General features: G+C 44.9%; 1 protein-coding gene across 2 annotated transcripts in view; it reads right to left on the bottom strand.

The window, feature by feature from the left end:
* Nucleotides 1–545: 545 nt before the first annotated feature.
* Nucleotides 546–27,490, bottom strand: part of LOC124711255 (probable G-protein coupled receptor Mth-like 1) — a 369,949-nt gene continuing 343,004 nt past the window's right edge. For both annotated transcript variants that reach the window (XM_047241226.1, XM_047241227.1), the window contains exon 10: nucleotides 546–3,275. In XM_047241226.1, coding sequence (XP_047097182.1) covers nucleotides 3,073–3,275 — 203 coding nt within the window. In that variant the 3' untranslated portion in view covers nucleotides 546–3,072. The remainder of the gene's footprint in view (nucleotides 3,276–27,490) is intronic.

Genomic DNA, 27,490 nt, shown 5'->3' with positions numbered 1-27,490 from the left:
TGGATCTTGTTATTGTTCATCTCTTACGTGCAATTTTCTATATTTTGGATCAAAAGACGGCTCTGAGTGAGCTGAAACTACTTGTCAATTTATTTTGACGATCTTGACCTAGGATTTTTAATCCATACATTTTAAAAATTTAGTAATCGGTCATATGGTATAAAATATGTTTACGGTCCAGAATATGCAGAACAAAGAGAATTTGGAAGCTGACATAGCAACAAGCAGCTTTCAACTAAGTCTCCGCTACATAAGTGTCTACAAGACTCTACATTGTCGCTGCTGGCGTAGTTTCTAGTTTTCCATTCAGGACGAGAATTATCTCAACGAAAGGAAGCGAGGCTACGTTTATTTAGAAACACTGCTGTTTTCTGTTGAAGCTGCTGTCACGCTACTGTATTTATACTAGTGAAGGAACTGCGCTGACAGATTCTGTTTCCAGAGAGCGGTTGTGTGTTGCTGAATTTTACTGCTTTGTGTAGTTGTCTTATGTAAGAGGCTGCTGGGAGTAGAATCGTTCTAATACTTAAAATAGATAAAAAAGATTAAACATGTGCAACAAAGGTTGAATATCTTTATTGTGGTAAGGTACAACAATCCTCAAGAGACTCTAATATTTCAAAAACAGCTATCAGAACTGTGTAGTTCTTAAATGGAGAAATAAACATTTATTTTTTAGACATCAGTTGTCCAAATGACTAGTGTAAGACGAAGAGCTGAGTGCAAAAATCACTTCTGTACGAAGTCCATCGTAATTTATTATTACCTCAATTGTTTTTTAAGGTTGTCCCAGCAACCCAATATTATGTGCACTACCAAAAATGTCTTTCCAAGAAGATTAAAACCTCTCCACATTTATTTGTAACTTAGTTGTATCATTGTTCGATGGTCGTAACGTAAAATAACTCAAAAACATGCAGGTGATATCAGTAAGAACACCTGTCTCGTGTCATTGTTTTAACTGGCCTTTGCAAGTAATGGGTTCAATATGACAGTACGATCACTGCAGTGCACTTGCGTGTATAAGTTTTTATTCACTATCAATAAACTACTTCGGGAAACATAAATTGCCACATGCATTAGCTGTCGTTGACAGTCTGTCCCCCATAGATTCTCCTTTTCATCACTTAACTTGTACTGTTCATCGTTCTTGATTTTTTTCCGTGGTAACTTCTCCGATAGTTGCAAATTCACAAACGGTCTTGTATTCAAAATTGTCCTACGACATTCCGTCCCATTCTGCGAAATATAACTGGCGGGTCTCATGCCATTCAGGCACAGATCATGTCATTTATATCAAATAAATTGGCATTTGCGATACCCAAAGGCAAAAAGTTAATTCATATACATATTGGAACGTATTGAGCGATGCCTTTATAATAATACGCTATGTCTTCAATATCTCATTACACATGTATGTTTTAGTTGAGGCAACGTATGAATAATACCATATTCCCAACTTTGCATGGTTCACGTAATTCACTGAGATATGGACCTATTACTGGTTCACTGGAGGTTCTCTGAAATAAATAGTTCCATTGCTCCGAAACGTTCCGTGTAAAGGATGCTGGGAACCAAGACACTAGGAACAATGACTTCTTACCATTCTGCGTGTGTCTTCCTGTCTGACCAATTACGTATACGAGGAAGTTTTTCAGCGAAAGAATCCCTTGAACAGTGCGGTGTCAACAGGATGTTCAGCGTGAAATAAACTGATCAGCGTGGAGTCTACAAACATCCATTTCCTCAGTGTCAAAATTCCACGTTTTCTTTTTTGGGTAGCCAGTTGCTTACAGCTTTTCACCAGTCGTGAAATTTAGCTTTAAATATCAAAGCTGTATGTTTTGAAACACCCTCAGATACAATTGTTATCATCAAAGCGTGATTGACATTTCTCATAGCAGTGCGGAAACGCTGAAACCCAATCTTTCAAAATGCATGCTGGTCGATTCTGAACTTTCTTTCACGTCTGAAATGTCATAATCGTCACTTTCCACTAGGTACATCACTTATTTTGAAGTTTTCATTGTTCTTCATTGTTTTCGTGGCAACTTCGCCGGTAGTTACAGATTCAGAAACGGTCATGTATTCTAAATTGTTCTCTGAGATATGGAAGTGTACTCCACTGGCTCGTGCCAAAAGATTACTCTGTCGTTACAACGTTTGTATTTAATAAGAAAGGTGACTAGTTGCTTCAGTTACTTATCAAAACCTCAGTAGATACTCCCCCTATCTTTTAAAACAGCGTCTCACACCTGAGAACAACCAACCGTTTTATAAGGAGTTAATATGTTGTCATTTCCTTATTAATGTAAGAAAACACTTTCCACATCCAGCTGCACTTCAAAAAATGTTCCCACAGGTCATACAGCGACAGCTAATATCCCATACAGCTTGAATTAGTCTTTCCCATTAGAGTGTATGAGGGACAAAATCACTGACAGGCGTGGTTAAAAGCCTGTCGTTCACAGAATATAATTGGTATTTAACTACAACACTGAGCACGAATAAAGCCAGTTGTTCGTCAGAAGGTGTTAGGACAAGGACGCGCTAGTCAAGGTTATCACGGAGCTGGTTTTATAAAAGAAGTTGCCGCCTCGTCACTCTGAAAAAGTCAACGAAACAGCCAGAATACTATCAACACCACAAATCCAATCAGGACCGAAATGCTACACACGCAAGAATACTGAGCTCCACGGTCTTCAGTGTTGTTGCCATGTGGTCATTACAGTTAGTGAGGAACACACGCGTGTCAACTTCTCTTCACGCTGATGTTGCTGCGTCAACGTCGCCAGTGGTAAGATGGAATGGCGTCTGATTGGTTTCTTCAGCCTGGTGGGCAGTGTCAGCTACAGCACGAACCTAGGCCGCAATGGCAGGCATGCAAGTGACCAGGAGGATGCCCAACAGAGATAGTGGCACAAAGGCAGCTGCAAGATGCAGCTGTTGTTCGCTGGTACTGAAGTTTTGATGCAGGGATACACCTGATCATTCGGCCTGGAAGGCATCATAAGCAACATCACGGAGGTGAGCAGCTGTGAAGCACACAAAACGCCCATCTGAGGTGTAGCCTCAAATTGGAGTGGTGTCTGGGGGGCTGGTGGCGTGGCCGTTGGGCTGCTGCGGCTGCTGTTCTGGTGGCTGCTGAGTGTCCAGTTGCTGAGGCAAGGCCTGCTGAGTCAGCTGCAGGATCTGCTGCTCCGTCAGCTTGAAGGAGGTGGTGCGCTGCGAGGTCAAGCTGCGGCTGCGCGTCTCCGTCTTGCTCTTGCTGCTGCCTGTGAAAACAAGGCTGTGATAAGACTTCGAGGTTACAACTGCGGTGGCGCTCCAAAGTTTTGTGTGTACATACTGACGAAAGCTTGAAATGGAGAAAGAGTATTACTGAGCTTCTCAAACAATTAAATCCAGATATTTTTGCTGTTCGTATAACTACTAATCTTGGAAACACATGAATCAACCTCTTCATGTATACTGCAAATTTCCACTCAATAATGTATTATTCAGTAACTTTGTTGGGGTACGTCATTACCCAGGAAGAAAGTATTGATTGCAGAAAAGTGAGCAGTAAGAATAAAGTGAGGTGTTCACCCATAGACGTTGTGTAGGTATCTTTTCAAGGAGTTAGGCATAGTAAGTGCGCCGTAGGTATGCACATACACTATGTGATCAAAAGTATCCGGACACCCCCAAAACATACGTTTTTCATATTAGGTGCATTGTGCTGCCACCTATTGCTAGGTACTCCATGTCAGCGACCTCAGTAGTCATTAGACATCGTGAGAGATCCGAATGTGGCGCTCCACGCAACGCATGGACTTCAACGTGGTCAGGTGATTGGGTGTCACTTGTGTCATACGCCTGTATGCGAGATTTCCACATTCCTAAACATTCCTAGATCCATTGTTTCCGATGTGATAGTGAAGTGGAAACGTGAAGGGACACGTACAGCACAAAAGCGTACAGGACGACGTCGCCTGTTGGAAATGAGCGTTTGGCGTCATTGGCCAGTGGCCGGGAGGCCCCTTGCGAGCCAGGTCCGGCCGCCTTGGTGCAGCTCTTATTACATTCGACGCTACATTGGGCGACCTGCGCACCGGATGGGGATGAAATGATGATGCAGACAGCACAATATCCAGTCCCTGAACGGAGAAAATCACCGACGCAGCCGGGAATCGAACCCGGGCCCGTAGGACGGCAATCCCTCAGGCTGACCACTCAGCTATCAGGGTGGACAGCACCTCGTCGCACCTCGTCTGTTGACTGACAGATACCGCCGATATTTAAAGAGGGTCGTAATGTGTAATAGGCAGACATCTATGCAGACCATCACACAGGAATTAAAAATTGCATTAGGATCCACCTCAGGTACTATGACAGTCAGGCGGGAGGTGAGAAAACTCGAATTTCATGGTCGAGCGGCTGATCATAAGCCACACATCACTCCGGTAAATGTCAAACGACGCCTCGCTTGGTGTAAGAAGTGTAAACATTGGACGATTGAACAGTGGAAAAACGTTGTGAGCAGTGATGGATCACGGTACACAATGTGGCGATCCGATGGCAGAGTGTGGCTATGGCGAACGCCCGGTGAACGTCATCTGGCAGCGTGTGTAGTGCCAACAGTAAATTTTGGAGGCGGTGGCGTAATGGTATGGTCGTGTTTTTCATGGAGGGGGCTTGCGCCCCCTTGTTAGTTTGCGTGGCACTATCACAGCACAGGCCTACGTTGATCTTTTAAGCACCTTCTTGTTTCCCACTGTTGAAGAACAATTCGGCGCTGGAGATTGCGTCTTTCAGCACGATCGAGCACCTGTTGATAATGCACGGCCTGTGGCGGAGTGGTTACACGACAATAACATCCCTGTAATGGACTGGCCTGCACAGAGTCCTGACCTGAATCCTATAGCACACCTTTGTGATGTTTTGGAACGTCGACTTCATGTCAGGTCTCATCGACCGATATCGATACCTTTCCTCAGTGCAGCACTCCGTGAAGAAAGGACTGCCATTACGCAAGAAACCTTCCAGCACCTGACTGAACGTATGCCTGAGAGAGTAGAAGCTGTCATCAAGGTTAAGGGTGGGCCAACACCATATTGAATTCCAGTATTATCGATGGAGGGCGCCACGAACTTGTACGTCATTTTCAACCAGGTGGCCGGATACTTTTGATCAGACAGTGCATATGCGCTAATGAAATTCGCCGTATGTAATCCATTACAATTTGAGAAGAATGTGATGTCCATACCTACAACATTAAAGCGAAAAATGACCTTTACTACCCATTGTTAAAGTGGCTTGTGGCTTCGGAAGGCGTTTAATATGCAGCAACAAAAAATTTTGATCTTTTGTCCAATAACATACGATATCGAACAGGTCGCAAAGCAAGTTAAAAAAAAAAAAACTTAAAATCATTGTCCTTGACATCTCCTTCTATTCTACTGACGAATTTTTACTTAAAAACTGGTAGCCATTAAAAAAAATGTAAACAGTAATCTTGTACAGATATCCTGTAAATTGACTAGTTTCACGTCAATTCGATAAAAGAATCATTCAAATGATCTATGAAACCCGTAGCTAAGTAACCAACCAGCCAACCAACCGTGTCTCCAGAGCCGCACAGTATCGTAGCATCTGCCGAGAGTTGCAGTGCGCGTGTATCAAAATACGGCGCCAGGCCGTATCCACTGTCACCGCCAACAGAGCCAGACTGGTCATACTACCAGTTTAGTTAGTTACTGTTCAATGGATTCAGGAAGAGGCCAAAGTTTATAGTATACCGTTAATAATTTTTCCTTGGTTCATCTTCAGACTTTAGTTAAGTATTACGAATATTTTTATTGATAAACTTTCAAGGCTGTGGAACGGTAGAGATACCTGTTCCCGTCAGAGCATCGAATTTAAGCACTGTTGGGTGTGGTTCGCATTTGTGTGGTTGACCATCATGCGCTGTTAACCTACCGGGATGCACTGTCCCTCGCGGTCGGTCGGAGTGGCCGAGCGGTTCTAGGCGCTTCAGTCCGGAACCGCGCGACCGCTACGGTCGCAGGTTCGAATCCTGCCTCGGGCATGGATGTGTACGATGTCCTTACGTTAGTTAGGTTTAAGTAGTTCTGAGTTCTAGGGGACTGATGACCACAGATGTTAAGTCCCATAGTTCGGTTTAATTAGTTCTAAGTTCTAGGGGACTGATGACCGCCAATGTTAAGTCCCATAGTGCTTAGAGTCATTTTTTTCTCCTCGTGATGCCAGTTGAGAAGCTGTTTGATGAAGTAGTAGCGTGATAAATTATTGTTAATTTGCCCTGTGGGGGAGTGGAATTGTTGTTGTGTGATCAGAAAGCCACCCACCTAAATTAAAACAATTGTTTTTCGAGGTGGAGGATTTTCTTCGTGCCACCTTTATGTTGGACTCCAAGCTTATTTGGTGAACACAACGAAAACAAAGGTAATAGAATGCAGGCGAATTAAAGCAGATGATACTAAGGGAATTAGCTTAGGAAATACACCACAAAAAGTAGCATATTAGATGAGATTCACAATTTTGGGAGTAAAATAGATGACGATTGCCGGACTAGAGAGGATATAAAATTAAGCAAGAAAAAAGAGGACTTTATTCAAATCGAACATAAATTTAAGTGTTAGAAGGTCCTCTTTGAAGGTATGTATGTGGAATGAAGCCTAGTACAGAAGTGAAACGTGAATGATAAACAGCACAAAGAAGAAGATATCAGAAGCTATTGGCATGTGGCGCTACAGAAAAATGGAGATTAGGTGGATAGCTCGAATAACCAATCCTGCGGTACTGAACTGAGGAAAAAAGATATTTATGACACAACTTGACTAAAACAGGGGATCAGTTGATAGGACACAATCTGAGGCATCAAAGACTAGTCCATTTGGTAATGGAGGGAGATGTTCGGCGTAAAAAGTGCAGAGGGGAGACCAAGACTCGAATAGAGTAAGCAGGTTCGAGTGGATGTTTTTCGCTGTGGATAAGCTGATATGAAGCTTGCACAAGACAAACGAGAGCGGAGAGCTGCGTCAAACCAGTTTTCCGACTGAAGACGATGACATGTGCAATATGTAGAGTGCAATGGAAAACAGTCTCGAATTCTCCTGGGAATCGGTGGATATGAATTGTAAACATTGATCAAAGTGATTTATGCTATGACCTGGGAACGAAATTCTTCTAATTCCTCGAGGGAAGCTTTGTCTGAGTAATAGGCCCTTCGTTATTCTCCACTAAGGACGACAATGGCTCCATAGTATCCAAATACAGCGATTCTGGGGGTATGATCACATGTTGCATCAAGAATATATTTAATATTTTCTGCAAACGAGGTTCTTTTCCGAAGAAATATGATACGTTGTAGCGATAAAAATCTTGGGCGCATGATTAGGAACGCAATAATGACAAGGTCTGAAACAATGGTAGGGGCAGGCTTGCGGTCTATCGCCTTTTCCGGCTGTGCTAACGTCTTTGCTCGAGGAATGGTCCCCTCGTATGCCTCTAGAACTTCGAGTTTCGATTTCTCTGAAACGCTTGGTAAGCGTTTCATTGAAGGTAACCGTTTCTTACCTCTGAGTAAATCAGTGACCCATTAGGTGTCTGCATTTCTCGTAAGGTTTGGATTTTTTGTTTTGTTTCGTTTTAGGCAATGCCGGAGATGCAAATGCGAAACACTCCCAACTGGGAACCAACTGGTCGCAGACCCATTTGCTGGAACTAGAAGCACTACAACAGCCCATCCTGGCCATTTGGGTAAAGCATTTCTGTGATACATACTTAGCAAGCAACCATGTGGTGTATGGTGGAGGGTACCTTGTACCACTGCTAGTCCCTCCCTTTCTGGTTTCACTTGCAAGTGGAGCGAAGGAAAACCGACTGTCTATATGCTCCTATATAAGCCCTGATTTCTCATAGCTTGTCTTCACGGTCCTTAAGTGAGATGTACGTTGGTGGCAGTACAATCTCTACACAGTCTGTGGCGAATGCCAGTTCTCTAAACTTTTGCGATAGTGTCCTCAAAAGAAACGATTTCTTCCCGCCAAGAAATCACGTATGGTTTCATGGAGCATTTCGGTAATACTCACGTGTCGATCGAACCTACTGTTAACAAGTCTAGCAGTACGGCTCTGAATTACTTCGATGTCCTCCTTCAATTTGACCTGGTGGGGATCCAAACACTCGAGCAGTACTCAAGAATGGGTCGTACAAGCGTTCTCTACGCGGCCTCCTTTATAAATAAGCAACACTTTCCTAGAATTTTCCCAAATAAACTGAAATCGACTACTCACTTTTCCTACAGCCAACCTTAACTGCTAATTCCATTTCATGTCGCTTTGCTCCGTAACGCCTACATTTTTAATCGAAGTGACTATGTCAAGCACCACACCACTAATACTGTACTCGAATGCTATGTCGTTTCTTTCTCTATTAATCTACTAGATGTTTCAACATTAAGAGCTAATGTTATCCACACCCAGAGCAAGGGTAGTGGGAGAGGGCGTTATTTTTTAGGAACGCTATTGTGAAAGTTTAGAGAACAGGTATTCGCAGTAGCCCGTATAGAGACTGTACTGCCACCAACGTACATCTCGCTTAAAGACCGTGAAGACAAGCTAAGTGCTCGTACGGAAGCATATGGGCAGTCGGTTTTCCCTAGCTCCATTTGCAAGTGTTACGCAGACTTGTAACAGGATCGGGACTGGATCTTTTTAATTTGTTCTTACAAGTCGTCATTAGTCTTCCAAAATGTTATAAATACCCCATATTCCAAGGTCTAACCGCTCCCTCTCCCTCCCCCTCGTACAAACCATCATATGCGTAGCCTCGCTTAGAGCCAGCTTCCATTCATCGCACCAAATATAACTTTGGCCTGATTCATCCTGTATCATTCTACAATCACTCAACGACGACACTTGCCCATATCAGCAAACAGTCGAAGATTGTTGCCCACCCTAACCGTAAGTTCGCTTCTGATCAATAGTATCTGGATACTCATATGTAACGCGGAATTGACCACTAGCTGCCAAAAGAGGCGGACACGCCAGTGTAATAGGAGGCAGAATGTAATGTTTTGGCACTTGGGGAGCAGTACAGGAGAATGAGTTGGTCATAAGAGCTCCGTGATTTCGAATGTGGGCTAGTCACCTGAGAAAACAAATCTATCAGGGAGATACGAACGCATCTAAAGCTGCCCAACTCAGAGCACTCAGAAGATACAACATGTTCACTAAAGAGACTGCCTACACTACCTTTGTCCTTCCTCTGCTAGAGCATTATCGTGCGGTATGGGATCCATACCAGATAGGCTCGACGGAGGATATTGAAAAAGCCCAAGGGCTGATCGTTTTGTGTTATCGCGAAATAGGGGAGAGAGTGACGTGGGTATTATAAGCGAGTTGGACTGGTAATCTTTAAAACAAAGGCGTTCTGAGTTGCGGTGAGGTAACACGAAATTTCAATCACCAACATTCTCCTCTGAGTGTGAAAATATTTTACTGCCGCCAACCCCCATAGCGAGAATTGATAATTGTAATAAAATAAAAGAAATCAGAGCTTGTACAGCAATATGTGTGTGTTCATTTTTCCCACGTGCTGTTCGAGAGTGGAGCAGTAGAGAAGTACGAGGGCTATTTGGAAAATAGGCTCCGATCAGCCGCGAAATGGGAACCACAGTGAAAATCCGATAAAGCTTTACACAGATGTGTTGGGCAGTGTCTCTAGTAAGCCTGTCGATTGCGTCACTTCGTTCTTTTCAGTTTGGAGTACACAGTGAACCTGTGCAGATTCCTAGATAAATAGTGTCTACCGCGAAGTATGAGGAATTGGTAAGAGATTTCGCCTGATGAGATGCAGCCCACATAACATAACTGTCATGCGTTTTCTTTCTCATGGCAATTTTCGGCCTCACTCGTCAGGAGCAATGAAGGTGCTCCTGCAGCGTTTACGGTGTGAAGTGCTTGATCACCCGCAGCACGGCCTGTATTGGGCTCTCCCTGAGTTTTATTACTACTCACATGAGCTGCTCTCTATGAAGACAACATTTTGGCACATTCAACAAGCTGTATGCCAGCTTAGAGAGCTGGTGGAAAGCATGGGGCACTGACTTCTACGTGTGAGAACAGAGAGAAAACCAGTAGTCTGCATGTCGATTCGTGGTAATGTCCAGTGCAACTATACGCGCCTATCGCTGCACACGGAGAACGCCGGTTAGCCTGCCAGTCAAGGGGCAGCAGTGCGATTATAACGTCACGCGCGCTCCGTTAACTCCATAGTTTTTCTCACACTATTTTACAGAAACTATTCATCAAAAAATTTGATTTTTACGTTATGTATAGCTTTATATGTCAGCTTTATGATGAAGTGCGCAGCATCTCGCTATTCGTCATACTTATTGTGGTGTTTGTATTTAAGTAAGAAGCTGCGCAACATTCGAAAAAGTTTCCGATGAAAAATATATTTTGCTATGATTTTTTTTTTGGTACATATGTTACTGTGACGAAATTTAGGTAAGATATCAAATTTTTCTTTAGACTTGGGGGGAGGTTTTTATCTGTCTCCAATCTGGAGGAAATATATATAGCACCTTTACTTCCGACCGCATCCGCGACAGTGAAATATTTATAACATACCTCACATCTCCAAAGCCGGTCGAGATACCGAAACGAGAGTTTGGCAAATGACATCAAACAACGAGGAGAGTATTGTTCACACATGGAACTTTTAAATCTATGTTGATTTAGCTGAAGCTACAATTTTTCTTTTCAACCCAGTACTGTAATTTTTGAAAAGTCATTGACAGGTAGCGAAAAGATAATTTGCTAGTGTGAAAATACAAGTGAAGTTCCTTCACTTATGTTGCAGCGAACCTACGCAATGAGGTTCTCTCTGGTCGCCTATCGCTTGTTTAGTGAGACACTCTGTTTCAAGATTCTGTCACAAAAGTTATTGCAAGGTGAGTTTGTGCAATTTTTACTGTGTTTTGGCAAAAACAAAATTCGGCATGGCAGTTAGATAAATCGATGCATTGCTCAAAATACATCACTGATGACACTTCTCTGAAGAAAAAAAGTTATGAATATTTCATTCTCATGTGCGTGCGGCTGGAAGTGAACATGCTGCATAAATTCCATTTTCTCGGGACTGGAGACAGTCTAAAGTCTGCCAAATCTAAAGAAAAATTCAATATCTTAGCTAATTTTCATTCGCAGAAACATATGCTGTAACACGCATCAAACGCAAAATCATAGCGACGTCTTTTCTTCATTGCAGACTTTTCGAGTTTAGAACAGTATCGTACTTAAATGTGAACATCGCAATAAGTATGACAATTATAGAAATTTTGGGCACATCACTATGAAGTTGACATATAAAGCTATATGAGAGGTGAAAGTCAATTTTTTCCGACTAGTTTCTGCAATATCGTTTGAGAAAGATTGTAGAGCTTGCGCCTCGATTCTGTGAGTGCAGCACGTCGCGAATTCGCGAATCGGCGAACCGAAAGCCGGCAAAGAATGTCTCATTTATTCGGACTTGCCGACAGGTGCGATGCCGCACCAGTCGGTGCCACCAGCTGGCTGTCATTGTGTCCCGCCTCATTAGATAACAAGGGAATGTTTTGCACGCTGGGTCACGCACGCCGCTTCACGCCGGTGTCCTCTGCACATGGAGCCCGCTTTCTGTCTATGCACACCCTATGGCGAGGGCGTTGGGGAGTTGGTACAGTGCTACGACCAGTGTCTAAGTCAGAGCAGAGACTACGTAGAGAAGTAGCTGGAAGGAGTGTCTAACTGTTGCAAATAAAACATTTTTGTTTGTGACAGTGGTTTCCATTTCGTGACTGATCAGACCTTACTTTACGAAGAGCCCTCGCAGGCTGAAGGCGGTTCAGGGAACCCTCTGCCAGGCACTTAAGTGTGAATTGCAGAGTAGTGATGTAGATGTATATGCAGAACACAATAAGTCACTGCAATTACTTCAATCACCCATACAAGTCTGACGCTTTCGACGCGGTGAAGAAGTTGTAAACGTCTAGTCATATCGCTGGCTTAGTTTTGGAGTATCCTTGCGGGCAGCCGCGTCTGTAGAGAGTCGAGCACGGGACACGAAACTGATATGTTGTGTAGTGTGTAGCTCTGCATGTAGAACCATTGTTAGTATTCAGGTTGAAGTGTTGCTACAAGTGCTATTATAGTAAAGTGATGACATATGGAAATGGTTCAGAGGAAAGTGCATCAAGAAGTAATTGAAAATGAACAGTGGCGTTAATAACGTATTTATGTATCCTCTCGTTGCGTGTCACATAGCATCGATCATCCGCGCCGTGTTCGGTCTCCAAGAATGAACAAATGTGAATCAGTAATACTACTTACCACAAAAGAGTGCAATCAAGCGCCAGTGATTTGTAGCGAGCGTGAGAACGTGCGTTCGATCATCGCGTTCCGCATCATCAACAATCAGCCGCGCCGCGACGGTTACGCGCACGCTCGTACAAGTGAGAACTGAGAACTGAAAAATTAACTTTACGAACAGTGTTATATCATTACTAGTGACAAGGAGGACCATTACCAGATACCTGTATGTGTGACGAGCGTAAGAACTTTCGCTCGATCATTCGGCTTCCGCATCATCAACAATCACCCGCGTCGTGTCGGTTACGCGTACGCCCGTCTGAATTATATTTTGGACTGTTAATCATCAAGATTGATAATTGGGATATACATTTACGATTTAGAGTGTAAACAGTGCAACCTGTGGTTTCAATATCGTCTCAGAATATGGATGTCCATACCAGACATAGGGCAGTGTTGTGTTTAAACGTTGAGTGGCTCCCCTAAACCTGCTTGCATTTTTTTCGATAGATAATTTCAGGCCAAGAGCCGCTGTGGAGCAGAACAATATGACCGCCGCGGGATTACCAGGTACGTGGTGTGTACAGGGCGCACGGTCAAGAAAAGCAACGGTTACGAAACGAGAAGTCAGTTCAAGGTGCCCCCACCCATTCGTACTCCCGGGCGTGTTACAAAGTAGTGATGCAGACTATACCAAGGCCTACCAGGACGACACTCTTAACAATGGCCAAGTCCGCTCCGTCGCTGGCGTGCATAGTGGAGAGGCGTCCGCGTTGTAGTGAGTGATGTCCTAGTGAAATCTTTCCGGGGCTGCTTGGTGTGTTGGAACTGGCTTTTGGGGTCAGAGCGCGAGCCTAGATAACCACCTCTTGGAGGGATGCCATACGTGTGACTGGCTCCAGTCGATTTCCGCAGTATTGAGAAGCAGTTCGGTCTGCGCGCATTGATTATAGTTCTGCGCATGTCTCGGCATGCTGACCAGGCCGCTGGCTCCGTCCTGTGTTGGTCTCGCCGGTTTGAGTCGCCGCAGCCTCTGGTCTGTCAGAGTCCGGGCCGTGGTGCTGCCGCCCTGATATACGATGAACAGTAATACAACACTTTTTTTTCTCGGCCAATTTCGGTTGAAAAAATTCAAAATTTATTATGAGACATTGCGGAATATTCTCGTTTCACCACCTGTAATTTCATGAAGTTCCGATAGGTAGCAGCACTATATGTAGCCTTCAAAATAACGTCTGTAATGGAGGTGCGTTCCAGGCACAGAGCTCTCATTGAGTTTCTTTTGGCAAAAAACCAGAGAGTTGGACATATTGATAGTCGTTTGTAGAATGTCTACGGAGACCTGGCAATGAGCAAAAGCACAGTGCGTCGCTGGGGGATGCGTCTGTCATCATCGCAACAAGGTCGAGCAACCCTGTCCGATCTCCCATGTGCCGGCTGGCCGCACAGACCTGCAACTCCTGCATAGTTGGAGTATACAGACACTCTCATTGGAGATGATAGATGTATCATAATCAAACAACTCGCTGCTCACCTGGACGTCTATGTTGCTAGTGCTAAAAATGTTATGTGACTAGGGCCTCCCGTGAGTAAACCGTTCGCCGGGTGCAAGTCTTTCGATTTGACGCCACTTCGACGACTTGGGCGTCGATGGGCATGAAATGATCATGATTAGGACAACACAACACCGAGTCCCTGAGCGGAGAAAATCTCCGACTCAGCCGAGAATCGAACCCGGGCCCTTAGGATTGACATACTATCACGCTGACCACTCAGCTACCGGTGGCGGACGTTGATAGTGCTGACACACTCATCCACCAAACCTCATTGGACTATTCTGCCCTATGCACCCTACAGCCCGGATCTCGTACCTTCTGAATTGCATCTGTTTGGCCCAATGAAGGCTGCACTTCGCCGGAAGCAGTACGTGGATGATGGGGAGGTCATTCATGCAGCATGATGCTGACTCTAATATCGATTAGTAGAGTGGTACTACGTGGGCATACAGGCTCCGACAGTAAGGTGGCATGAGGCCTTTGCACTGAACGGAAATTATGCTGAAAGAGGGTTTGCAGAAATGGAGCTGTTTATCTGACGTCCAATCATTGGCTTTCAGACCAAAGGTGGAAGCATTTCCGAAACGACTAAGTTTGTAAATTGTCAGTGTGCCGCCATTTTTAAAGAACACCATACATGGCAAAATTGTGCTATCCAAAACCGATGCCATGTCAACTGTGGTATCCATGATCCATAGATGGCGGGGTTGACAACATCTACAATGACATGAACAAGCGAGTAGACATGCAGTAGTTGAGCAGTTGACCACCCTGATGAGCCAGCAGGCTACCAACAGTGTCTCCTCTACGACCTTTCAGAATTTCGACGCCAATACTGCAGCTGGACGTCCACTGGCTGGCGACAGATGGCCTTTTCAGATGACTCACGTTTCATGCTCCATCGGACAGTTGGCCGTTGGCGTGTGTGGCGTGAAATGTCCAGGCCAGAAGAGGAAGCGTTATGGTCTGGGGAATGTTTTCGTGGCGTTCCCTGAGTGATCTCGTAATTCTGGAAGGCGCATTATGCATTTATCCTTGGTGTTCGTGTCCATCCCTACATGCAGTTTGTTTTCGCTTGGCACGATGGAACATCATGTTTTGAAGAGAACCAGGATGAGTTTACATACATACCCAACCACCGCAGTCCCTGGATTTAAACGCAGTCGTGAATCTGTGGGAACACCGCGATCGGGCTGTTTGCACCATGGATCCTCAACCGAAAAATCTAGCGTGGCTGACCATGGCACTAGAGTCGGCAGGGCTCCACATCCCTGTAAGTACCTTCCACAACCTCACTCTCTCCCCGCACGTCTCGCAGCAGTCCGAGCTGGAAAAGGTGAGTACTTAGGCTTTTTACTGGTCACATTGCTGTGACTGGACAGCGTATTTCCCATGGTCAAAAGCGACTTTTTTTTACTACGTTTGGTGATTTGTACGTCTTTGTGAGCTGATGCAACATTCTAGAAACTTCACTGTAATGCATACACGCGAAAATTTGTCTTCAATAACATTTCTGATCCTTTAGATTCTATGAGATATTTTTCTTAGATGCTCGTGGGTCTTCCAGGTGGTACTGTCCTCGTCCATGAAACTTTTCGATTCCAGAATTGGACAAAACGTTAGAATCACGAATATATGAACCGGAAGACTCACCAGCTCACGAAAGCCTTCATTGAAAGACATGTCCGCCCCTGGTAGCTGAGTGGTCAGCGCGACAGAATGTCACACCTAACGGCCCGGGTTCGATTTCCGGCTGGGTTGAAGATTTTCTCTGCTCAGAGACTGGGTGTTGTGTTGTCCTTATCATCATCATTTCATCCCCATCGGCCGGCCGCAGTGGCTGAGCGGTTCTAGGCGCTTCGGTCTGGAACCGCGCGACCGCTACGGCCGCAGGTTCGAATCCCGCCTTGGGCATGGATGTCTGTGATGTCCTTAGGTTAGTTAGGTTTAAGTAGTTCTAAGTTCTAGGGGACTGATGACCTCAGATGTTAGGTCCCATACTGCTCAGAGCCATTTGAACCATCCCCATCGAGACGCTATTCGCCGCCGTGGCGTCAACTCGAAAGACTTGCACCGGGCGAGCGGTCTACCTGACGGGAGACCCTAGCCACACGGAATTTCCATTGAAAGACATTTTTCTTTCGGAAATTTGTGTGCTGTTGTGTGCCAGGTCGACCATGCTAATCACCACTTATTCTGTTCCTTTGTGCCCGTCATAAGCAGAAACATACGGACTTGAATATATCAGAAAGAGAAACATACTTAAACCAGACACAGATACGTATTATACCCATCGAAAACATTAATGTTCGAGACACATAGGCTGTCAACAGGACCAAGATATTGCACTCTCAGAAGAGGTAAAATTTTAACAGTATACGTAAGATTAATGGCTCGTATAATACACTGAAGCGCCAAAGAAACTGGTATAGAAATGCGTATTCAAAAACAGAGATATGTAAGCAGGCAGAATACGGCCCTGCGGTCGGCAACGCCTATAAGACAACAAGTCTCTGGAGCAGTTTTTAGATCGAGTACTGCTGACACAATGGCACGTCATCCAGATTTAAGTGAGATTGAACGTAGTGTTATAGTCGGCGCACGAGCCATGGGACACAGCATCTCCGAGGTAGTGATGAAGTGGTTTTTTTTCCGTACGATCTTTTGACGAGTGTATCGTGACTATCAGGAATTTGGTAAAACATCAAATCTTCGACATCGCTGCGGCCGGAAAGAGATCCTGCAAGAACGGGACCAACGACGACTGAACAGTCGTTCAACGTAACAGAAGTGCAGATTTCAATGCTGGGCCATCAACAAGTGTCAGCGTGCGAACCATTTAACGAAACACCATCGATATGGATTTTCGGAGCCGAAGGCCCACTTGTGTACCCTTGATGACTGCACGACACAAAGCTTTACGCTTCACCTGGGCCCGTCAGAACCGATGTTGGACTGTTGGTGATTGGAAACATGTTGCTTGGTCGGACGAGTCTTGTTTCAAATTGTATCGAACGGATGGACGTGTACTGGTATAGAGACAACCTCGTAAATCCATGGACCCTGCATTTCAGCAGGGGACTGTTCAAGCTGGTGGAGGCTCTGTAATAGGGTAGGGCGTGTGTAATTGGGGTGATATGGGAACCCTGATCTGTCTGATCACCTGCATCCATTCTTGACCATTGTCTATTCCGACGGACTCGGGCAATTCCAGCAGGACAACATGACGCTCAACACGTCCAGAACTGCTACAGGAACACTTTTATGGGTTGAAACAATTCCGCTGGCCACCAAACTCCCCAGATATGAAAATTATTGAGAGTATCTGGGATGCCTTGCAACTGCTGTTGAGAAGAGATATCCACCCCCTCGTACTCTTACGGATTTATGGACAGCCCTGCTGGATTCATGGTGTCAATTCTCTCCAGAACTTCTTGAGACATTAGTCGAGTCGATACCAAGTCGCGTTGCGGCCCTGCAGCGTGCTCGCGGGGGTCCTACACGATATTAAATTGGAAATTTTTGGTAAGTCCTATGGGATCAAATTGCTGAGGCCATCGGTCCCTAGTCTTACGCAGTACTTAATCTTATTTAAAGTAACTTACGCTAAGGAAAACACACACACCCAAGCCCGAGGGAGGACTCGAACCTCCGACGGGGGGAGCCGCGCTTACCGTGAGGAGACGCCATAGACCGCACGGCTACCCCGCGCGGCTAAACGATATAAGGCAGGTGTACCAGTTGCTTTGGCTCTTCAGTATAATTATACGGTAATTTATTTAAAGAAACTATTGTAAAACTTTTGCTTTACTTAAACAGTTCGAGACCTTCAGTAAGTCGTTGAGTTTTCGTCTAGTACGTTGTCTTCATCCCTTTTTAATGCCAGTGTATTTCGTGCTCTTCAACAAATCCATTTCATGTCTTTGATGTCTTTGTACCGTGAATAGAATCTACAAAGCTATTCACATGGTATCACTACACAGGGTACTCCTTAGTCATCGGTCTTGTGGTGATAAATGTTTTGTCGATAGTCTTAAATGTACGTGAGACATGAGCAGAATTTACTTAAATCATAGGTTGCTGCACTGCGGTGCTAGACACGCAACAGCTTCTTATTCAGGCTGCAGTGCCGTTCTTCCTGGAAGACCGCTTACTGCAAAGCTGCTCGCTCCTCAGTTTACAGAGAGATCATAAAAACGCTGCGCGTTTCCCGCAAGTGTGGCCAGTGCCAACTGGACTGCAGAGTAGAAAAAAAAAGAAGAAAAAAAAGGCTTGCAGAACGAATGCAACACAACGCGTTCGCGCTGTATAGTAGTGAATCATGAAACCTGTGCGTTTCTAACGTTTATTCAATTCTGGAAGAAAAGTTTCGTGGACGAGGACCATACCATACCACTTGGAAGACTCACGAGCAACTAAGAAAAATATCTCACAGTATAGGATCAGAAATGATAGTGAAGACAAATTTTCGTGTGTCTGCGTTACAGTGAAGTTTCTAGAATGTTGCATCAGCTCACAAAAACGTACAAATCGCCAAACGCAGCAAAAAAGGCCATTTTGACAACGGGTTATACAGGGTGATCAAAAAGTCAGTATAAATTTGAAAACTTAATAAACAACGGAATAATGTAGATAGAGCGGTAAAAATTGACATACATGCTTGGAATGAAATGGGGTTTTATTAGAACAAAATAAAAACAAAGTTCACAAAATATCCGACAGATGGCGCTGGACAGCAAAACTGCTACCGTGACGGGTGAGAGGTACACCGATCTATTACAGAATCGCATCATCCCCTGCCTGGCTGATAAACACTTGGTGGAATGTACGATATTTATGCGGGATGGCGCTCCACCCCATATTGCTAGACGCGTGAAAGATCTCTTGCGCGCGTTGTTTGGTGATGATCGTGTGCTCAGCCGCCACTTTCGTCATGCTTGGCCTCCCAGGTCCCCAGACCTCAGTCCGTGCGATTATTGGCTTTGGGGTTACCTGAAGTGGCAAGTGTATTGTGATCGACCGACATCTCCAGGGATGCTGAAGGACAACATCCGACGCCAATGCCTCACCATAACTCCAGACATGCTTTACAGTGCTGTTCACAACATTATTCCTCGACTACAGCTATTGTTGAGGAATGATGGTGGACATATTGAGCATTTCCTGTAAAGAACATCATATTTGCTTTGTCTTACTTTGTTATGCTAATTGTTGCTATTCTTATCAGATGAAGCGCCATCTGCCGGAAATTTTTTGAACGTTTGTATTTTTTGGTTCTAATAAAGCCCCATGTCATTCCAAGCATGTGTGTCAATTTGTACCTCTCTATCTACATTATTCCGTGATTTATTCAGCTTTCAAATTTATACTGACTTTTTGATCACCCGGTACACTGTCGTGTCACAGTAATGTGACCACCAGTCAAAAGTATGGGGAGCAAAAAAGAGGCCTCGTTTGACAGTAGCCTTTGAACAGTGGTGGTAAAAAGAATCTAACCGACAGGAAAAAGAGATTACACTCACGTATCAATAATGATATTCTAATTCAAACCCATCAGGCATTCCACATGTAAGTGATCGTAAGTCAATCTCAACCAGTTTCCAGTTTCGAATGTAGCACTGGCCTAGGGCAGAGATACGGGACTCGATCTTGGCTTTGTAGCCTCTTTTTCTGACAGACCGCGCCAAAGTTCTTTTCAACGCTTCACTGCGCTGCTTTGCAGATGTGCAGAGCCTAGGTTCAACTCTCTTTTCATTGATGTCCTTGACATTTAACACTGCAAACTGCCTTGCTTACGGGCAATGTTGCTTTTTGGGGGTAACAGAAAAGAATCTGCTACTAGGATGCGCTGTTGAGAGTGAGCTCATGACGCGACAGTGTCTGTTGTCTATGGCTCTAAACACTAAGGGACTTAACATCTGAGGTCATCAGTCCCCTAGACTTTGAACTACTTAAGCCTAAGGACATCACACACATCCATGCCCGAGGCAGGATTCGAACCTGCGACCGTAGCAGCACCGCTGTTCCGGACTGAAGCGCCTAGAACCGCTCGGCCACAACGGCCGGCGTGTTGGTCTGTACAGCAATGTCAGTGTGGCACATATTGCTCTCTTATGGTGATTGTTAGTAGTTACACACAAGAATGAAAAAAATGTATAGTGCTTCTTTACCCTTTGGAGAGTGTACTGTTCAGTTCATCTTCTACTTCTGCTCATAAGTATGCGAGTACTACAGGAATCAATATTGTTTGCATATGTACAGTACACTCGAACGATAACAAATTAGTGTTTACTTTATTCGTCTAGATTCCAATGCTAGTTTGAGTGTTATAATGGAGTCATTCTGGTGTTTTAAAAATGAATGACGAAAGTGGTTACTTATCAAGAATCCATGGCCCTAGAATGTCCGTCTGACAGTGAAGATACTTTAGATTTTGACGATTCGGATGGAGATCTTACTGTAATTGTAAATGATCTGGAATCTGCAGACTACTAGAGGAACTACTCGCAAGAGTTCAAATAATTTTTTGGAGGGTAATAATAATCAAGTTGTTGCTGATGTACCGCAAATACAAGCTTCTGAAAAATACCCTAAGATGCTGAAAATCGTATCATTTGGAGAAAACCAAAGTGCTTGATTTGTAAATGCTCTTTTTGGTTTGAAAGGAAATATCGCGCTGTCCCAATCAATGTTAGAGTTGTCTATATTGTACCACTTTTTTGAATGTTTTTTCACTGACGAATTGGTGGAAAAAATTGTACATGAAACTTCTCCTTACAACACACAGAAAAATAAAAACAAAACATCTTTTTACTACATTGACGCGCCAAAGAAACTGGTACAGGGATGCGTATTCAAATAAAGAGATATGTAAACAGGCAGAAAGCGGCACTGCGGTCGGCGACGCCTGTATTGGACAACAAGCGTCTGGCGCAGTTGTTAGATCGGCTACTGCTGCTACAATGCCAGTTATCAAGAGTTAAGTGAATCTGAACGTGGTGTTACAGTCGGTGCAAGAGCGACGGGAAACATCATCTCCGAGGTAGCGATGAAGTGCGGATTTTCCCAAACGCCCATTTCACAAGTGTACCGTGAATGTCAGGAATCCGGTAAAACATCAAATCTCCAACATCGCTGCGGCCGGAAAAAGACCCTGCAACAACGGGGCCAACGAAGACAGAAGAGCAAATTGCTGCAGATTTCAATGCTGCGCCATCAATAAGTGACAGTGTGCGAACCATTCAACGAAACACCATCGATAAGGCTTTCGGAGCCGAAGACCCACTCGTGTACCCTTGATGACTGCACGACACAAAGCTTTACGCCTCGCCTGGGTCCGTCAACACTGACATTGGACTGTTGATGATTGCAAACATGTTGCCTGGTCGGACGAGACCGTTTCAAATTGTATTGAGTGGATGGATCTGGGCAGGTATGGAGACAACCTCATGAATCCATGGACCCTGTATGGCAGCGGGGGACTGTTCATGCTGGTGGAGGGCCTGAAACGGTGTGGGGCGTGTGCAGTTGGAGTAATATGACACCCCTTGATATTTCTAGATTCGCCTCTGACAGGTGACATGTACGTAAGCATCCATCCATTCATGTCCATTATGCATTCCGAAGAACTTGGACAATTACAGCAAGTCAATGCGACACCCCACACGTCCAGAATGACTACAGAGTGGCTCAAGAAACACTCTTCTTGGTTTAAACGCGTCCAGTGGTCACCAGATTCCCCGGACATGCGCATTATTGAGTATATCTGGGATGCCTTGCAACGTGCTGTTCAGAAGAGATCTTCAGCCCCATCGTACTCTTACGGATTTGTGGACAGATCTGCAGGATTCATGGTGTCAGTTCCCTCCAGCACTACTTGAGCAGTTAGTCGAGTCCACGCCACGTCGTGTTGCGGCACTTCTACGTGCTCGTGGAGGCCCTACACGATTTTACGCAGGTGTACCAGTTTCTTTGGTCCTTCAGTGTATGTTCATGAAATTCACAAATTTATAGGCATATGCATTATTAGCTCTTTCTCTCCTCCTACCGCTGCTCGCCATGTTTGGAAAGATGTTACTGTGCCTCTGTCATATGTGCGAAGTGCAAAGTAAACTTAAGTTCCATAAAGTCAAAAACTGATTTCTAGGTTTGCATAGCATCTACAAACAGATGCCATTCACCCGCTTTCGATTAAGTCATTGATTCTATCATAGCTGTTGTTCATTTAGTGTTTAAAACTATGTTTTTATACTTAACATATGTTTATTAATGCTGCAAATTTCACACAGTTTTGCATAAGTTTCACAGAGGTTTGCATAAATGTAAAATGTAAAAAATATATATATTTCTTTCAAAGTTAAGAATGTATTATTTTTCAACATTTTAGCTGACATCCTTGAACGATTACGATAACAAAATTTTTAGTGTTCTAAAAAGAAGCGTGAAATGAAGCATTAAATGTGTTAAGGAAGCTTCTGTAAATGTAAATCATGATGAGAAGACGGCATTAGTGCCCCTTCTCCAAAATATAAGTCCAGCATCTTAGCTAGAGCACAATCCTGGACGATATACTGAAACAGTTAGCAGAGTTCCGAGTTTACACATGTAGAGCAATCCTAATAGCCACATTTCATGCTAGATGCACACAAAATTTATCATAAGTAACCAAATGGCAAACACAAATTAGGGTCATGTTCAGTAATAACATCATTAGATAGGCAATCATATTAGGTAGATTTAGCCGTTACTGTCAGAATGACATCCTCACCTCCAGACGACCTTTTTTATTTTGTTCTTTTCGCACTGGTACAGACGCCGAATTAGTGAAACTGCAACAACTATGTGGCTGCAAAACCTGTATGAGAGCATAGTCATACATTTTTTTAATTATCAAATAAAAAATTAAAGTTACATAATTATTTTTTTAACAATGTCTGAAGCAACAGTCATTGATGATGGTCTTGCAGCAGTACTAAATTGATGTTCTGACAGTAGTTGCATTACGTACGAAGATATTACCTGTTAGCGGCACATGAAAATTTGTGCCGGACCAAGATTCGAATCCAGATTTCCCACTTGTCACGAAAGGTCGCCTTAACCACTTCCGCTATCTGAACACGCTCGCAGCACTGACCCAAACTACCGTATGTCATACAGTCTATGACACCACTGCTCGCAACTTTACTTGAATTCCCGCCATAAGATTTAAGTGAGACAAAGGTTTTAAACACTAGTATTTCGAGCGCAGTTTTGCCAGTCAGGACTTGTAATATTTACTGATGAGAGTCTTACACCAATAGGTAATATCTTCATATCAAGTGCAGCTAATGTCAGAAATATTCCGCAATTGCGAATGAATATCATAAATTTAGAACAGCTGCAACCTTTTCTCCAATGTCTGTTTCTTCAGACATTGATAAAAACAAGTATTACAAACCTCAACGGACAAAATTACGATCGTAATACTAATGGTGAATACGTTTGTCTCCTTGAAACCCTGTGGCGCGATGGGGTTGTAGACAGTATGACGTGCGGAAATTCGGGTCGGCACTAGAAGGTGCTTTGACAGCTGAAGTGGCTAAGGCGACCACTCGTGACAAGCAGGAAGTCCAGGCTCGAGTCCCGGTTAGGCATAAATTTTCATGTGTCATCAATAGGTAACATCTTCATACATAATGCAGCTAATGTGAGTCCAAATTGTGAATCAATTTCGCAAATTATTATTTTTTAAGTGCAGGTACAGGTCTGCAGTGCTGGAACATTTAAATCACCACTATAACAAGTCGCAAGAGGAGCCAAGACAAAATGGCGCAGTACATTAATAGAGTGGAGAATCGTGTCGTAACTAGGTTTCTACATCTGGGACGAGACAACGTTGCAACAGTCCGTGCTTAGGTGGTTAAAGCATATACCAACAGTGTACCATCATATGACAGCTCTTAGATGCCACAGATGCTTCCATTGTGGCTAAACAATTATGAACGACGAAGAAGAAGTCTCAAACCACTTTGCAGTGTATAATCAGGAATTTCAAGAGGAACTAGTGTTCGAAGACCAGCATATCAAATTGACCCGATAGTGGAAGAATAGAAAATCAGTCATGCCTTAATTTTCAACATTTTTTGCGACATTTTGTACATCACACAGTTCTTTACCTGCCTAATTACCACAGACGAGTGAAAGGTGTATAGCTGCAACCATGAGACGACGGACGAAAGGGTATACTAGAAACGTGTATTCGCCATTGTTGAAAAACGCGACGACCGAACCATTATCGAGCAAATTGATACCCAATATTTTTTGGGACTGCCATTGTGTGGCATAACAGATTAGGTTCATAAGGGGCAAACCTTAATAAGATCATACCATCGACATCGCTGGACAAGGTTCCGGGGTGCTGTCAAGACGAAGTGTCACATAAATCTGCCGATGGGGGTGCCTTCGCTCCACGATAACGCCTCTGCTTATTCTGCACAAGACGGCCACACATGCTGCTTCTTTGGGCTATCATATATTGGCTCATGCTCTCCCTCCCGATGTCCGCCTTTCTGTTATTTTCACGTGGGTTCCTGTGGCCTCTTCGTATTTCCGTGGATGAAGAAACCCTTGCATTCAAGGTACCTTCAGAATGATGAGGTGTTTTCAGAGGTGGAAATACATGACCACCACCTATTTTCAACGTCAACGTGCAATAACCACACAGAGACAGCAGTGGCACCGTTAGCAGTGGAGAGTATATGAAGTGGATCGGGCGAGGGGGAAGGGGGGGGGGGGGAGCTGGCGGTAGGGGCAGATTTATCTGATGTCCAAAAAGGCATGATCATTGGCTTCGGGACAACAGTGGAAGCATTTGATTCGCTAAAGAGGTCATCTGTCGCCGCGCAGTTAATGTACAATTGCGGTACCGGGATGCAAAAACAACCTGCGTCGCTAATGAACAGCAGCCAGCACGGGTGTATGAACCTGGCACATGCTGCAGAGGCCCATTGCGCAGCAAAGTTCGCTGATCGATCGCTGAGGAGACGCTGACGTTTGGATCATCCAGGCGCTCAGTTGCTCAACAATTGCACGTCTGTGGTGCACCACAACTACCTCTGCGCTGGTTTGGGATAGCACCATTTTGCCATGCATGGTATAGTTTAACAATGGTGGCACACGAAGTTAGGTGTTTCGGAAACGCTTCCACCTGTGGCCTGAAAGCCAATGACCAAACCCTTTTGCACGTCAGGTAAATAGCCCAGTTTCGGCACTACAACAACTGCACTGTTTATAGCGTCTTTTTTTCTATTTTTTCTTTATTGGATTTCGATTCCCGCCCCCCCCCCCCGCCCCAGAGGGGGGGGGGGCAGTTTCTGTTCGCATGAGATAAAAAAACACAACTACTGACAGTATGGTAGCTTTTCGCAACACTAACAGGGGACGCACAACACTGAACACTCACTTAAAACAGCACTATACAGGTGACACAGCGGCAGATGGGGGAGCCAAGGACCCAGACAGATGAAGGGGGAAAGGGGGGGGAGGAAAGGAAAGGAAAAAAGCGGGGAGCCAATGGAGGGAGGGAACATAGAAAAGGGAGGGGGGCTGGCCACACACGAGAAGGAGTGGGAAAGGCAGTGGAGTTGAGAGCAAAAAGGACTCGGTGGAGAGAAGGGAGGCAGAGGGTAGGTGGGGAAAAAAACAGGATGGAAGGGGTGGGAGAGGGAGCCTGGGAAAAGGACAGAGGAAGGGAGGGGGAGGTGAGGATCAGAGTTGATAGGAGGGATAACTGGAGGGAGGGAGGACATCATCCAGGAGGGGGAGTCAATGGAAGCCACCTTGGGAAAGGAGATGATGGGTGTAGAGGTGGAGGGTAGGGGGGACACAACAGTGAAGGCATGGCAGAGGGTGGGGATGGGAGAGGAGAGGAGCAATCAGGGGATGAGGGGGATCAAAGCAGCGGGAGGTGTAGAGGATGCGGATATATTCGAGGAAAAGGAGCAGATGGTGGAAAGGAATCAGGTCGTAGAGGATCCGCATATACAGAAGGCGAGGCGGAGTGCATGGTGCTCAAGGATTCAGAGGGACATACAATTTGGGGGGGGGGGGGGCGGATATCCAAGTGGGACTGGCATAACGGAGGATGGGATTACGGATTTGTAGGTGTGGAGGATGGTAGAGGGGTTCAACCCCCATGTCCGGTCAGAGAAGAGTTTGAGGAGTCAGAGGTGGTTGTGGGCTTTGGATTGGATAGATCGGAGATGAGGGATCCAGGTGAAGTGACGGTCAATGGTGAGGCCAAGGTAGGTGAGGGTGGGGGAGAGGTGGGCAGGACGGATGCAGATGGTAAGGGAGAAATCAAGGAGCTGGAAGGAGCGAGTGGTACGACCTACGATACTCACCTGGGTCTTGGAAGGAGCCACTGGTTACACCATGCGGCAAAAAGGTCAAGGTGATTCTGGAGAAGGCGTTGGGACTGTTGAAGGGTAGGAGCGAGAGCAAGGAAGGCGGTGTCATCGGCATACTGCAGGAGGTGTACTGGAGGGGTTGGGGGGGGGGGGGGGTTGGGGCATATCTGCCGTGTACAGGACGCAGAGGAGAGGGGAGAGGAGAGGACAGAGCCCTGGGGCACACCCACGGAGGGGTAGAAGATGCGGGAATCACCATTATGGATGGTAACATAGGAGGGGCGGCAGGAGAGGAAGGAGGCAATCAGATGGACATAGTTGACAGGAAGGGCATAGGTCTGGATTTACAGTGTCCATCCCACTTGCTTTATATACCCCCCACTGCTAGTGCTACAACCTGCCATTTGTTTTGATTAAGGGTTCCTGTACGAAAAGGACTCCTGTAGAAGCCCTTGGTTGACATTATGTGTGTAGCATGTTATCCATGGAATCAATTGAAACTTTTCAAAGGTTCTGTCTGGAATCATGGCTAGGGGGTAGCACTATACACACGAAATTTTATCTCGAGAGAGAGGACAGCACCAATCAGAGTGACTGCTTTTCGTCTCAGTAACGAATAACACACAACAGCAGTGCTGACTGACAAATGGATGAATCCTGAAACAATTTTCCAAAGCTGCTTGACATTTGTGGATCCTGAGGGGTTACCAAGGATTATTAAGACTTCAGAAGTCTTGCGGGACAAGTAGAGAAGATGATAGCATTTCGAATTTTTTTACTCCAAACGGGAAAGTTTGATCGAAAGGGTCCAACGTAGTTACTGCCAAAACGAGGTAGCGAGAAGTTGCTGTTACAGTCTCCCTCAGGGAGAAAGAATATGGAAGGAGCAACTGCAAGACAAGAATTTCGATTAGGCAGCGAGAGCGCTATTCTGTTGACAGCCTTTCCGCGATATGACGATGACAGTGGTATGTGTAGCAAGTTGGAAAGGAATTTTGGTCTAGTGACTGGACTTGACTGGGTTTAAAGCGGCAATAAACTGTTTCGTTTCGTAGAAAAAAGTGTCAGAACGTGTATGACTTGACCCTCTCACTTTTAACTGTGATAGAGAGATTTTCCTGTAGAGGTCTAAGAACGTCCATTGGAGCCAGAAAGTTACTGAGTGAGGAATGCCGTCACAAAGTAGCAC

This window comes from Schistocerca piceifrons, chromosome 8, assembly GCF_021461385.2.
Source record: "Schistocerca piceifrons isolate TAMUIC-IGC-003096 chromosome 8, iqSchPice1.1, whole genome shotgun sequence".
NCBI classification, from domain to species: Eukaryota; Metazoa; Arthropoda; class Insecta; order Orthoptera; family Acrididae; genus Schistocerca; species Schistocerca piceifrons.
Note: the sequence above shows the minus strand (reverse complement) of the source record. Positions and strands in the feature narration are given on the sequence as shown.